The sequence below is a fragment of the Clarias gariepinus genome, chromosome 23, assembly GCF_024256425.1.
Source record: "Clarias gariepinus isolate MV-2021 ecotype Netherlands chromosome 23, CGAR_prim_01v2, whole genome shotgun sequence".
Classification (NCBI taxonomy): Eukaryota; Metazoa; Chordata; class Actinopteri; order Siluriformes; family Clariidae; genus Clarias; species Clarias gariepinus.
In genome coordinates this window covers 2,976,160-2,991,191 of record NC_071122.1, presented here as the reverse complement: position 1 = coordinate 2,991,191, position 15,032 = coordinate 2,976,160, and the positions used below count along the sequence as shown (strand labels likewise).

Genomic DNA, 15,032 nt, shown 5'->3' with positions numbered 1-15,032 from the left:
CTGAACATTAAAAACACCCACAATAAGGACACGATCATATTAAGGCATCATTTCAGCCAAAAAAATCAGACAAGTCAATAAAAAAAAGGCCTTATTATACAACGGTGTACAACGGTGGACGATGAATCACTCCACACAACACTGTGAGAGCGGCCAAGCTCAAATAAGTTCAGCTCAAAGCTGAAAAAAGACAATAATGACAGCTGCTTACAATAAAAGTTATCCCTATAGATCACCACGATTCCTCCTCCTCGACCCGATGTCCTCGGAGAATTAAGATAGACAGAGCAGGCACTGTATTCACCAACACTCAGCCACGTCTCCGTAATAAAAAGAAAGTCCAAACCACGTGAGGTGATAAACTCCTTTAGAATGAAAGTTTTGTCGGTTAGTGATCTAACATTTACCAGGCCTATCCTGGTCCTCCTGTTTACCATCCAGATAAGGTCAGGGCGCCCGACAAAGCGAGCGCAGGTTCTCCATATTCACCCCTCGCACCCGGCGAAAACGTGGAGAGCCACGATGTGACCGAGAAACTTCACCCGAACCAACCACAGGTACCAGCCAGGGTACCGCGTCTGTGAAACCCCAGGACATAATAAGATACTGATCGGTACCATGGATCGGACGGGAGGTCTCAGGAAATCATGCCAAACAGGCCTTAAGCTTTACTTGACGACCGCCTCGGCAACAGAAGCGCTTTCTTTGGCGACCTGGAAAAGCACAGCGGTAGAGGTGAGCAGGTATACCCCATAACAGGGCAGATGATTCTGCTCATTATTCTCAAACTGTATTAAATTTTCCATAGAAAGCCGAAGGTCCAAGTGTGTTTGGCGATCAGCAGAGATACAGAGACCTGCTGCAGCAGAGATCTCGCTACTATCTACACACACACACACACACACACACACACACACACACACACACACACACAGTATTTACTTATTTGTTTGTTTGTTTAGTGTGTAGTTTTTTAAAGTACATTGCTCTGTAGTGATTATACACATCACAGTAAAGCATTCCAGTGGGGATTTATTAAATGTTAATAAATATTAATAAATGGTATTAAATGGTAATTCATATTTATTTTTTTATTATTTACAGTGTGTTTCAGTCAACATGTTTTATATGTATTGGAGATATTACAGTCTATAGAAAAAGTTCTTTAACAGATGAGAGTTTAACTATGTGTGTGTGTGTGTGTGTGTGTGTGTGTGTGTGTGTGTGTGGTTGTATATGGTGGTGTGCAATATTATATACACTGTGACATAAACAGTGAGGTGTGTATTGTAATAATAAACACAGAAATGTGTAGAGTGGATTCTGCTTCAGAGCCATCAGGCCACAGAACATCCTCCTCTTCCTCCTCCTCCTCCTCTTCCTCCTCCTCCTCCTCCTCTTCCTCATCCTCCTCCTCTTCCTCATCCTCATCATCCTCCTCCTCTTCCTCCTCCTCTTCCTTCTCCTTCTCCTCCTCCTCCTCTTCCTCCTCCTCTTCCTCCTCCTCCTCCTCCTCCTCCTCTTCCTCCTCCTCCTCATCATCCTCATCTCTTCCCATTCTTTTCCTTCTCCTCCTTTCTGCACTCATTTCTTTATGCAGATTTCTGTCCTGTCTGCATTTCAGGCTCGTCTCTAATATCAGACACACCTGCAGACAGACAGGCAGACAACCAGTTTATAAACAAAATCTGCACAATGAATTTCGTTTTTGTTTCTCTAGATGTTCTAGGTGAGAAATCTGTAAATACTTTTCAGTGTTTATATTTTGTGTGTGTTTGTGGGTGTGTGTTCATGTACTGTATTGTGTTTATATGATTCATGTATTACTGTTGTTTATCTTGTCTCTCCACTTGCTCTTGTTCTCCTCAGTGTGTCTCATCCACATGGATCTGAAGCTAACAAGGTCCGCCACAGTCCACTGGAGTCCTCTACACGCACACACGCACACACGCACACACACACACACACACACACACACACACACACACACAGCTGTAATGTAAATGGACAGACGTCTTTGCCTTCTACAGACACCAGAGGGACACAGAGAGCATGCATATGTATTGCAGGCTGGGATCAGGGTTCTCACTTCTGAGCACGATGCGGTGACACACACCTGTACCTGCTGCAGGTCGGTGAAGGATCGGGAGTGTCCTGTATCAGAGGGATGACGATTTGCTCGGCCATGTCGCTGATTAAGGAAAATGTTGGCTCCACGATAAACTCTATGAAAGCTGAAACACACAAACATCATACTCACATATTTATTTAACCTGAATCATCTCTTTACTTTATAGTCCCGCCCCTAAACATATGGCCCCAGCCCCTGAGCCCATAGCCCCGCCCCGACCCTGAACATATGATCCACCCCCTGAGCTTATAGTTCCGCCCCCTGAATATACAGTGTTCAGCGTTTTGTAAGTGTGTGTGTGTGTGTGTGTGTGTGTGTGTGTGAGAGTGTGTGTTGAATTTGACTTATGGGTTGATAAGTTTCTGAGATTAGCAATGATCAATATTGAGGCATCTCACCTATCTGAGACTGAGCGACTGGCGTGTTCTGTCTGTCACACAGAGGAGAGATAGCCAAACCCAGTTCAGCTTCTCTGTCACCCTGTAACACACAAACACACACATAAACAGAAAAACAACAACAACAACAACAATAATAACAACAACAACAACAACAACAACAACAATAATAATAATAATAATAATAATAATAATAAATGTGTGTGTGTGTGTGTGTGTGTGTGTGTGTGTGTGTGTGTGTACCTGTGTGAAAAACTCCTCCATCAGTCTGGGGGTCCAGCGTGAGTGTAAGCTCCAGGATTTAGCAGGATGACTGATATCAGCTGCATGCAGAATCAGTGACAGTGCCTTCGGTTTATCGATGCTGATTAACACACACACACACACACACACACACACACACACACACACACACTGATTCTTTATAAGATTACAACCCAAAACCTTGGGGCCAGTAGGTTCCCCATGTGTCAGCAGGGTGGCTTCGGCTCCTTGGGGCGTGGCTCTGCAGGGCCAGTGGGGGGCGCTGTGATGTCTGGCACCAGGACGTTGGCAGCTGAGCTTGTTTGTCCAGAGCATCCAATGGGGTTTGATTGAATCGGCATGTGGGGAGTTTGAAGGCTGGGTCAGGTGGCTTGGGCTCTTTCCCTAAGCTAGAGGTTCTTAACCTTTTAGAACTAAAGTGTCCCCAAACCTCCCCTATCATGTGATCATTTTATACAACTATACACAATGACAGATGGCTAGACAGTTATGGAACATGTTATCAAAATTGTAACTATTGTAACTATTTTGAACAAGAGAACTTAAAGTAGTATCAGTTGTAACGTGTAAACGCTAAATAACGTGTAAGTATTATTTTAAGTGTGAATGCTGCATTTAATTAGTGTGTTGCATTCTACAAGCATATAATACGAATTGGGACGCAGAGGGCGTCGGTGCGTCCGCGTCTCAGCCATGACATCATTAAAGAAACCAGCGGGACACCCGCGCTTGCTTATTTTTACAAAGACGCGCAATTCGCGGTTCAGTGTTGGACACCGCAAGCCTCAGGTCATCTTCCACCTGGAGCCGATTTCGGTACTTTGTTTTCAAAGCCGTCAATTTTGAAAACCCGGCCTCGCACAGATAAGTTGAGGCGAATGGAAGAAGTTATTTTACGGCGGCGTCAGATAACTGAGGATATTCAGGCATCACGCTTAATCAAAATGACGGCGGAGAGGAAGAGCTGTATGAGTCTCGCAGTCTCATGTCACACTTTAATTCGACTAACTGCTCCGCCATGTTAACTGGAAGGTCTTTTTCTGGGCAGATAAAGGGATCTCTGACCCTGACCCTGACTCTGACAGCAAATGAACTGAAATTCTCAGCAAAATAACAGCCGAACTGTTGTTTTAGTCCCTCTACATGCTGAGCGACTGTATCAATCAAAGGAGAGATATTTATCCCAGTCTCTTGCACACAGTCAGCGAAGTTGGGAAACATGTCAACATTTTTATTAACCAGATGATCACGCCAAAGATCCAGTTTGCCAACAAATGCACTGACTTTTTCTGAAAGAAGCCAGATGTTACCATCTCTCCCTTGCATAGATGTATTCAGCGAATTCAGCCTATCGAACATGTCTACAAGGTATGACAACTGCGCTAACCAAAGAAGGTCATCCAGGTACCGCACAAGGTCGGACTTAACATTTACTTAAAGAAATGTCTTCACTTTGGAATGTAATTCGTAGAGGCGTAGAGGTAAAACCCGATCTCTGGAAAGCCAGCGACCCTCATTATGTAAAAGGAGCTGCTCATGTTTGGCTCCCAATTCCTGACACAGCAAGGAAAACAGGCGTGTGTTTAATGGGCGTGCTTTAATGAAATTGACAATTTGCACTGCCTGCCTTAAAAACTGTCTTAAGACACTCAGGCATTTTCTTTGATGCGAGAGATTCATAATGATTCATACAGTGGGTCAACTTGGCTAATGGAGCTAAATTCTGGACACGAGTGACAAGGCCGCTAACCCTCCCAGTCATTGAGCGAGCCCTGTCCGTGCAAATACCGCCACATTTATCCCATGACATGCCTGCATCTCGTAAACATCCAACCAGAACCTCGCCGGTTGTGTGCTCTGGAAGGGGCCGACAGAAAAGAATGTCCTCCTCAATATTAGCATTTTTTACATATTTGACATGGGTAAGCAACTGTGCTAGCCCTGCAACATGAGTACTGGCTTTGCATGATGTTAACTAGCAATTGCTCTTTAACGTCGCTTGCCATGTCAGATATGCGGCGGCTAACGATGTCGTTAGAACGGGGGATGTCACTAATCTGCTGAGCAAAATTTTCTCCAAACATAACCTGACATATCTTTGGCAGCCTTGGCAATTGTGTGAGGTTTTCCTAATTTAGCCACACATTTAGGGACGTAGTACGGTGCTTCTAGACACCTGCTGGAAACAAAGGTTGCGTTTCTGTCGTTCATGGCCAGACAACTTAAATTTGAAATTGAAAAAATCTAAGGGTTTGTCTTTAAGTCTTGGATGTTTAGTTTCTAAATGGCGCTTCAGCTTGCATGGCTTCATGCTATCATTTGCCAGCAGATCTGCGCAAATGACACACTGGGGCGTCCGTCCCAGCCACCGTAAGGCCAAGCTGAAGATAGCTAATGTTCTACTTTCGTATTTTACACTTTCTGACGACGCATAGTCACAACTCCTTTTCGTATGTGTAATGAATTTATCCACTGTCTTCCCAAAATTCGTTCCGCTGCTACTGACAATCTGAACGTGTCCACACTGACAGCTGGATAAAAGGCGGACTAATAAGCTCCACCTCTCCACAACGACAGAAGAATGCAGAGAGAGAGGAGCGCATTTTTCACCCCAAGCTGAGCACGTTTTCTTCCAAATCAAGCAGTATTTTTCCATTTTTCCATGTGTGTTCTATCTGAAAGGTGAAATGCAATAAAATACACCCAGTTCCCAAATAATGCATTGTCTCTGTTTTTTCTTGAAAACAATTTGCGCCCCTCTCCCGATCCCTCCGGTGAGAACCACTGCCCTAAGCTAAGTTTATGAGGCTGTCATGTGATGAACGAAGAACAGGAAAAGCCCGATGACTTGAAGCTAAACTCATCAGTTCTCTTTCCGGCTCAGACTGCATTGGTTAAGTGTGGGGCTGTCACATAACAAACAAACATCTTTAAAAAAAACTGAAAGACTTGACAGATGAACTAATTCCTGTACAGAACCTGAGATGTTCCACATGGGCAACTGAACGAATCATTCTTGAGACGACTCGCTCTTCCAGAGCTCAAAAATCCTTCACGAACGACCCGTCACTAGTCATTATTCTCCATGTTTGTATGCGACAGTGGTGTGAGTGTTACTGTTACTGGTGTGTGTTATTTATTGGTACCTTTCATTATGCTGTAAACACGTCTTCATGGCTTTAATGTGCAGCACGTGAGAGGACATATCGGTTCCCAGAACCATCTCTATCACCAGAGACCGCAGCTCACTGACACACACACACACACACACACACACACACTAAAATTAACAACGCAAGTGGTATAGTCATGTCCATGACCTCGTGTGTGTGTGTGTGTGTGTGTGAGAGAGAGAGAGAGAGAGACTCACAGCCACTCAGTGCGCGTCAGGTTCATGAAGATGTTGGTGTTTTCGTCCTGCAGAAGGCGGAACGCAGCACTTACGTGGTGACTCTCCTGCACCGAGCGATCGTTATAGACCATCGCCAACTCAGACCTACACACACACACACACACAAACACACACACACACACACAGAGGTCATGGACATGACTATACCATCACTTATCTTTCAGAAGCTGATGTACACTATGTGACACACCGTGTGTATATGTGGAAGTTGTTGGTCCTTCCTGTGTGTTCGTAATCGTGAACCGCCGCTGCAAACAGACACGCCAACATCTCCAGTTCGGTAAGCCAGTACTATACACACACACACACACACACACACACACACTATTTATAAGCTCCCATGTTTTACAACCACATTATTCATTGTTCACACATAGACAGATAGAGAGTGAGACACACACACACACACACACACACACACACAGACAGGTACCAGAACTCCAGTGCGCAGCAGTAGACAGTGCACTGTGTGTGTGACGTCAGCAGCATGTGTGTGATTGTGATAGGCGTTTGTGTGTTTGCTGTAACCGCGTTCCAGCTCACACAGGAATGACATCAGACATGAGAGAGGCACCTGGAACACACACGCACACACACACACACACACACACACACACATATATATGCAATTAATAACTACATTTACATGCTTTAATCCACTTAGAAAAGTGCTTAAGTGCTTAATCTGTTGTTTGTTTACCGGGTTCAGCATTAAGTGTGTTCAGTGTTTGATGCGTTAATTGTTTTTTCGTGATTGTTTGTGTTTGGTGTGTAGTGTGTTCAGTGTTGTACCTTAAATCTGCCGTTCAGTTGGTGTTTGATGATCAGCTCGATGAAGAGTGTTTTTAGTGAATGACCTGAACTTCCAGCGTCCAGAGCGAACACGTCAAAACTCCACCTGTCCACATCCTAATCATCAACACACAATCAACACACAACACAACGCAATAAGCCCACAACACACTGTGTAATTCACGATTCGCCATTCATACGAGGAGTGTCCGGGAGATACCCGCCAGTCGCCCCGCCAGTGAGGGTTAGGAGGAGCCAGTTCAGCTTATCACCTGAGGAGCCGCTGCCCGCGGGGCCCAATCAGCCACACTGTCCGACGCCATCATTCACCAGCCTGTGGCCGCATGCCAGCGGGGCACTGCCCTCATACATTCCTTTCCTCCCCTTTTTTTCTACCTCCCTCCTTTTAACCCTTTACTTCCCCTAATTTCCAAATAAAATTACCCCTTTTCCTAAGACCTCGCCTCATGTTTGTGTGTCCAACCCATTACAGCACACATAATCAGCACACTATAAACACGCTATCAGTGCACGATCACCCTTCTATATTTTAATATCAATTTTTTATACTTCTCAATTTTACACTTACACTTTGCTTAATTCATATATATATTTATATATTTTCATTTAATTCTATTTTATTTATAACTTTTGTAAATTTGTATATTTCATCCCAATTTTTTACAAATATTTCTTTTTTTTTTTAAGATGTTCTTGCATAATCAACGCACAATGACCTGATATATATAAATAGCATTTTGTGTAATTTACAATTTATGAGGTCTTATGGAAAAAGTTTTTATTGAGCATAATGGGGAAGGAAAGGGTTAAAAGGAGAAACGAAGGGAAAAAGGCAAAGAAAGGATATACATGCGTGTCTGTCGCCAGTGAGCCACAGCCCCTGCACAGGCTGTTAAGCCGTAGGTAGAGTGGGCCCACGTGGGCAGGGGTTTCTGCAAGCTCCCTCATACGGCTCCTTTCGTGACCAGCCAAACCGGCTCCTTCCAGTTCTCATTGGTGTGATTGCAGGCGGGTATCTCTAGGACACTCCTCACCTGAGTGGCTTTACAGGCTGGGAACAGAAGCCTTGTCATGAAACACACAGCTGCCTTTTCTCTATAGGAGGCAGGGTCACGAAATTCAGCTCTGTTTTAAAGTTCACGTGACGGGGAGCTCCAGCAGTACTTGTGTCTGCCCTTAGTGCGGTGATCAAAAATGCCATTCCATCTGCACCTTTAAAGTCCCAGGCGCATAGCAACGTGCCTTTCGCATGCCTTTAAGCATCTGCTGTGCGACTCAGCTCATGTCCAGGCAGACACAGACCAACAGACAGACAGCCCAGATCTACAGACCCCCGAGATGTTCTCCTGACATCGTTTGTGTGGAATTTAGTTGCACACTTATAGGCACATTTTTAAAATAACGCCATCTGGTGAAATTTGGAATAAACTACAGTAGAACCTCGGATTGAGAGTAATCCTGCTGGGTCTTAGTGATCGTCTCTCACTGATATAATCAACATCCGTGTACGCGTGTACTGTTTACTATAACACTGTGACCACGTGTGTGTGCAAGTAAAGCATCTTTTATTTTTTGTTTGTATATATGCATGTGTGTGTGTGTACGTGTGAAAGTTGTCCTTTCACATGTGTGTGTACTCTTTATTATAAAACATGTGTGTAAAGCAAAAGCAAGTCTTATTAGAGAGGTTAAAGATCTACGCACAAACACTAACAGAAACATCTGTCGCGATTTAATTTCTACTTTTTTTAAAGGTAAATAAAGGTAAATTTGTTTTATTTTTATATTTTGTATTAATTATTTTTATGTATTTATTTTTTGGGGTTGTGAAACGAACAATCAGAATTTTAATTATTTCTTATCTTTGATTTAAGAGTGTTTTGATATACAAGCACACTTCCTGAACAAATTATGCTCGCAATCCAAGGTTCAACTGTAAAATTTTTATGTTTTATGTCAGTCTGATGCTCAGTTCTAGATGAACAAAAGAATGTTACCCGTAAACAGTTGAGCACGTCAGCAGGTTGATCTGGCATGGCGGTGGAGTATGCTTTACGGAACATCCTGCAGATACAAACAAAACATGCAACATACCGTACACACTGTAACACTTTACAAAGGTGTTTAGTCACACCCAATATAAAACACTGCCACGAGGTTTAGATACTGAATTTATTTATACTAATTTATATGCCAGAGTAGTTATTACTCTGTTTATTTATTACTCTGTATATTGTTTATTATATTGGGTTCATGTAACTTGGGTTTGTAAGAAATCACTTAAAAAGTGCGTGCGTGCGTGCGTGTGTGTGTGTTTCACAAGGTTTAGAAAATTTATTGTCTAGGTAAATAAATAGGTCCTTGTTTTAACTCTGAGGAAGTTAAACCAACATGTGATCAGAAGTTCTTAACAAGAAAAAAAAGTTAGATGATGATCTGCATCACAGTTACATAAACTGTTCAAGGGGGTTGTATTTTCAAGGACGCAGGGGGCATTACATATTTATATTGTATAAATAAAATAAAGATTTTGTCCATAAATTGGTCAGAATTCGCTCTTTCAAAGAAATCTTTATGTTTCGTACACTGGAGGGAGTACCCGAAACCAGTCTTGGTAAAAATGTTTTGTCTTCGTATGTCAGTATGTATGTCTGTATGTCTGTCCAGCTGGTTTTGTCACAGCATCATGCAGAACTTGCTGACTAGAATTAAAAGAAGCTTAGCCAATATTTAGGTATTTGCGTAAAGGTAAACCTGCAGCATAAATTAAGTCAAAATATTGAGTAAAAGTGAAGTTATGAGCTTATAAGTTATAGCTTTTAAAAGCTTTTTTAGGCAAATATACAGTGGAACCTCGGATTACAAGCATAATTCATTCCGGAAGCGGGCTGGTATTCAAAAACACTCGTAAACCAAATCTAGTTTTCCTATAAGAAATAATTGCAACTCAAATGATTTGTTCTATAGACCAAAAAAAAAACCATAAAAATAATTAACATTCACGCTGTCTGTGTGTGTGTGTGTGTGTGTGTGTGTGTGTGTGTGTGTGTGTGTGTGTGTGTGAGAGAAGCAGAGAGGGGGTGCTTCACACAGACACTAAAGGCGCGCGCGAGAGGAAGAGAGAGTGTGACCCAGCACGGTGTCAAATCACACCCGCACACACACACAAAGGCTGAAACAGAGAGGGAGATAGAAAAAAGATTTCTGCAGACGTGCACTAAGACCCAGCAGGGGAGACGATTTAACCACAATCTCGTTCAGTTGTGATCACGTTACGCTCGGCGTCAAAACAAGAAGCGCATGCGTGATACACGATACTCGGTACTCGTAAACCAAGACTTGTTCGTTTTACAAATCAAAATTTATTAAAAATCTTTGCTTGTCTTGCGGAACACTTGCAAACCGCGTTACTCGCAATCCGAGGTTTCACTGTAGTGTAGGTGGGCGTGGCTATATGTGTGACTTAACAGAGCCAAGCAAAGCAATAGTTTACCGTGTATCGACAGAGAAGACACATAAGTGCGCGTGTGTGTTTGTGTGTGTGCGCATGTAAAGTATGCCCCACCGCTCCACGAATATTCCAGCCTGCACTGCATGAACGATGCTGCGGAATCGTGGTTTCTCCTCTGGCCGTCGGCTGATTGGCTGGACTCTCTGAGTAAACGTGGATGCGAGCCAATCGCGAACCTCCACTGGAACAACATCTGAGCGAAGTTGCAGGTCATCATCAGCATCGAAGGAAGGTCTGAAACACATGCACACACACAGTGTGACGGCTTTAAAATGCACTGTAACAATTCTAACAATAAGTGTGTGTGTGTGTGTGTGTGTGTGTGTGTTACCGTGTTCCGTCAGTGTAAAGAGCCTCCAGTAACGAGGCGGTGAACTCCAGGTTTCTCTTCAACTCCTCAAAGTCCACATCACTGACCTCCAACTGCTGTAACATTCGCTTCAGCCTGCACCACAATACACACCCGTCAACATAGTGTGTGTGTGTGTGTGTGTGTGTGTGTGTGTGTGTGTGTGTGTGCATGCAAGTCTTACCTGCAGATAGGAGAGTGCAATAGTGTTTTTTTAACTTTCAGTATCTCAGCCATTACACACACATACATACACACACACACACACACACAAGGAAAAGACTGTAAGATAGAAAACAGAGAGTGAGACAGATGGAGAGACTCAGCAAAAATGAGAAGATGCCATGTGATGTGTTTGAATCTCTGTCTCTCTCTTTCTCTCTCTCTCTCTCTCTCACACACACACACATACACACACACTTACTTATAAATTCTGTTCATGATGAAACATCTCTGTGAGAGCTTAAATCTTTAAAGCCCTTATTTATGTGTGTGTGTGTGTGGGGGGGGGGGGGGTGTTGGTGGGAGGAGAGCGAGAGAGAGATCGTGGGAAAAACAGGGTCAGTAATGTTGGCCAGTAAATAAGGTCCCTAACACACACACACACACGCACACACACACACACACATACAGTACACACACAGAGCTGCTTGAGCCTGAACATGTGTATGTTCATTGTGTTTCAGGACCTGTGCATCCTGTACTCAAATATTGTGTGTGTGTGTGTGTGTACATACAGTATGATGATGGACCTCCATGTGTCCGCACTGATGTGTGTGTTCTGTGTTTTTCCGTGTTGTGGTGCCATGGTGCGTCTCCTCCCAGATGACCTTCACTCTAATGGACACACACTTTTATTTTCCACTGGCTGCGTCAGAGGGGTCTCTAAAGAGAAGCACACACAAACACACACTGAGAGACTACAATAAAGTAGTAAGTGATGGCCAGGAGCATTATGCGATTAGACAGAGGGCAAGTGTGATGTCACAGGGGACAGTTACAGTCATGATGTCTTCCGCAGGAATATCTCCAGAGTCACAGCAGGAAAAAACACAGAGCCGACAAACCCATCGATATACACATGACTTTCCCTACAGAGCGATGTACTTCCTGTGGGCGTGGCCTGTTGCTAAGTTTTGATGTATAATGAACCTGCAGGATCTGAAAATCTGGGTTTTAGCCCTGCTGCTGTTGGTTGTGAAACTCCACACCACCCACACGCTACATGCAGTGCCAGTCCCAAACCAGTTAGAAAAACATGTAAGGTGTTTGGAACCTGTGCCAAGTTGTGTGTGGATTGGATGGACCACCGTGGCAACCCTTCGACAGGAGCACCCAAAGGAAAGTTTCTAGGAGCGGCGGTGTGTGATGATCTGAGTGCTGTACGGTAATGTTTAAGTGAAGTTAAAAGACGTTATACAGAAACAAGCTATAAATGAAAAGAGGATGAAATACATAGATAGATCTGACAGTAGCAGTCTATTTCACACACACACACACACAACACACACACACTTCATACTTTTGAACATCCAAGAAGTATAAAGTGTGTGTTCATACTAAGTTTACATTCCAAAGTCTAGTTTGACCTTTTCCTTACCTTTTTAAAAATAAAAGTCTGAACACAAGTCTGATTTATGTGGAGCCGCACTGATTGTGATTAAAGTCAGGGTTTAATATTAAATAGTGTTTCCATGGCAATAGAGTAGGTACAATCTCGACCGGTGGCGGTAGTGGTAGTTGTGTTGGTAGAAGAAGCAGTAGTGACGTATAATATACAATATGTAATACAAGATTAGATGTAATAATACAATATTACATACATATACTAGATTACTGTGCAACACTTACGAAAGCTCTTGGGTCATAATTTTTGATACTTACTGTTTTAAGACCTTTTGTTTTTTGGTGCTTATTATTATTATTATTATTATTTATTACCTTTATTACCTTTCCTTAGATAACAACTGTGAGCAACTGTAACCTAGCATAAGCAATTTCCCTCTGGGATTAATAAAGTTCTTTGAATCTTGAATCAGTATTAGTAGGTAAAGTCCTCCCTAAAGCACGAGGGCAGCACCGATCGTTGTTTCCTGTTGCTCAAGGTCGGTACCTGGCGTCCGGATCAAGGTTCAAACTCGCAGCCTTACAATCACAAGCTGAATGTTTTACCCACTAGTCCACAGTGCCACTTGTTAGTATTAGTAGTAGTTTAAGTTTCAGTAGAATTAGTAAGAAATAGTACTAGCAGCAAATGTATTTCTGTAAGATTTAATAGAATTACTAGTAGTCTCTTTATTAGTAATATAAGCTCAGTGGTTAAGGCATTGGACTACGGTTCGGAAGATCTCAGGTTCAAACCCCACAACCACCAAGTTGCCACTGTTGGGCCCTTGAGCGCGGCCCTTAACCCTCAACTGCTCAGATGTGTAATGAGATAAAAATGTAAGTTGCTCTGGATAAGAGCGTCTGCCAAATGTAAATGTATTTGTTTTAAAAGTATTATTATTAATAATATTTTGGATTTACTATAATTAGTAGTAATAATCTTATTAGTAGTATAAGTAGCAGTGATAGTATTGGTTCTAGTAGTATTAGTAGTAGCATGGGGCAGTTATAGCTATATAGAGGGTTAAGGTCACTAATCACGAGGTCGTTGGTTCAAACCCCAGGATACGTCACTAATCACGAGGTTGTTGGTTTAAACCCCAGCATACGTCACTAATCACAAGGTTGTTGGTTCAAACCCCAGCATATGTCACTAATCACGAGGTTGTTGGTTCAAACCCCAGCATACGTCACTAATCACGAGGTTGTTGGTTCAAACCCCAGCATACATCACTAATCACAAGGTCGTTGGATCAAACCCCAGCACCACCAAGCTGCAACTGTTTGAACCCTTGAGCAAGGCCCTAACTGCTCCCGGGGGCGCTGTATGCTGACTGACTCTGCTCTCTCAACCAGGCCCAGAGCTGTGAATAAAGAAATGTCACTGTGCAATAATGTATATGTAACGCGTAAAGGCTTAACTTAGTAGTAATGCTACCCTCCTCTCTGTACAGTACAGTACGTATCTCTTCCCCGAAGTCAGACGTTAGGAAACACAGTCTCCTTTCCCACCGCTGTACAGATCTGACCTACAGATCTTTTCCAGAAGAGTAGACACTTGGCGTATCCTTACTCTTATCCGAAGTGTTCAGTAGAAATAAAAAGCTGCCTGGAATTCTCATTTAAATGAAAGTAAAACAGAAATGGTGCTATTTGACCCCCTGCTGTTACTACTGGCACAAGTCCTGGTCCCTCGGCTTAATCTATAAAAACGTGTAATTAATTTGGGGGTAAGTTTTGGTCCTTCACCTATTACCCAAGCTGAAACCTTCTCTCTCCTTTCCAGGTTTTTACATATCTATCTAATATCCAGTGGATATTGCCTTTCTCTTCATTGTTGTAAGGTATTTCTCTGGAGTTTACTACAGGATGAATGTACAGTACAGTTGCTGTAGAAGAGTTGAAGTGTGTTGCACGCGTGTACAGACCTATGAATGAACTTAATCCCATAATTAAGTAGTAGAGCAAATGTCACAAACACGCTGTAGAGAAACCTCATCACACACACACACACATAGAGATAGGGATGATTCTTACATTCATCCTGAACTTACTGTACACAACACACACAAATACACACACCAGTCATTTAATGCTGAGTTACTCTTGCACAGATTTAACGACAGAGTAAAGCAATGAGAGGAGGTTCTGTAACAAACACTTACGGAGTGATGATATGATTCACTTGATCGTTCCACATCAGCAGTCAGAGCTGTAATGTTTCTCATTCAGGTCTTTCTTCCTACACACACTTCCCCCCTGCTCGTCCTCTCACACCTTTTTTACGTCATCCGTGTGTCTCTAGAGAAGGGGGATCATGGGAAATCAGGTTCCACTGCAGAGACCCAGAGGAACAGATCTCATCCTGTACAGCTACCCTCACCATAATAGACAAATTTTATATGACTTATACTGTAAGCAGAAGCACTAATGTAAACCTGATCAAGGTTAGATTCCATGTTAATTGAGAGTACTGTGTTCACCATGACTGCTGTGTTTCATCTCATGCACTGCTGAAAGCATCTGGAGATAAATGTCAGTGATGT

The 15,032-nt window shown here is 42.9% G+C and overlaps 1 protein-coding gene across 3 annotated transcripts; it reads right to left on the bottom strand.

The window, feature by feature from the left end:
- Positions 1–1,523: 1,523 nt before the first annotated feature.
- LOC128511325 (dual specificity calcium/calmodulin-dependent 3',5'-cyclic nucleotide phosphodiesterase 1B-like) lies at positions 1,524–14,713 on the bottom strand. Of its 3 annotated transcripts, XM_053484128.1 has the most exons (15): positions 14,652–14,713; positions 11,616–11,763; positions 10,861–10,974; positions 10,584–10,763; positions 9,016–9,082; positions 6,998–7,114; positions 6,639–6,779; positions 6,396–6,496; positions 6,164–6,289; positions 5,940–6,041; positions 2,773–2,893; positions 2,530–2,611; positions 2,117–2,234; positions 1,828–1,928; positions 1,524–1,648 (listed from the first exon to the last, which is right to left on the bottom strand). In XM_053484128.1, the coding sequence occupies exons 2-15, from the start codon at positions 11,684–11,686 to the stop codon at positions 1,593–1,595; spliced, it is 1,497 nt and encodes a 498-aa protein (XP_053340103.1). In that variant the 5' UTR covers positions 11,687–11,763; positions 14,652–14,713; the 3' UTR covers positions 1,524–1,592. The 3 variants fall into 3 exon arrangements, with proteins under 3 accessions (XP_053340103.1, XP_053340102.1, XP_053340101.1); XM_053484127.1 differs by lacking the exons at positions 11,616–11,763; positions 14,652–14,713 and adding an exon at positions 11,063–11,246; XM_053484126.1 differs by lacking the exons at positions 11,616–11,763; positions 14,652–14,713 and adding an exon at positions 11,063–11,232 and having other exon boundaries at positions 2,090–2,234.
- Positions 14,714–15,032: the final 319 nt, after the last annotated feature.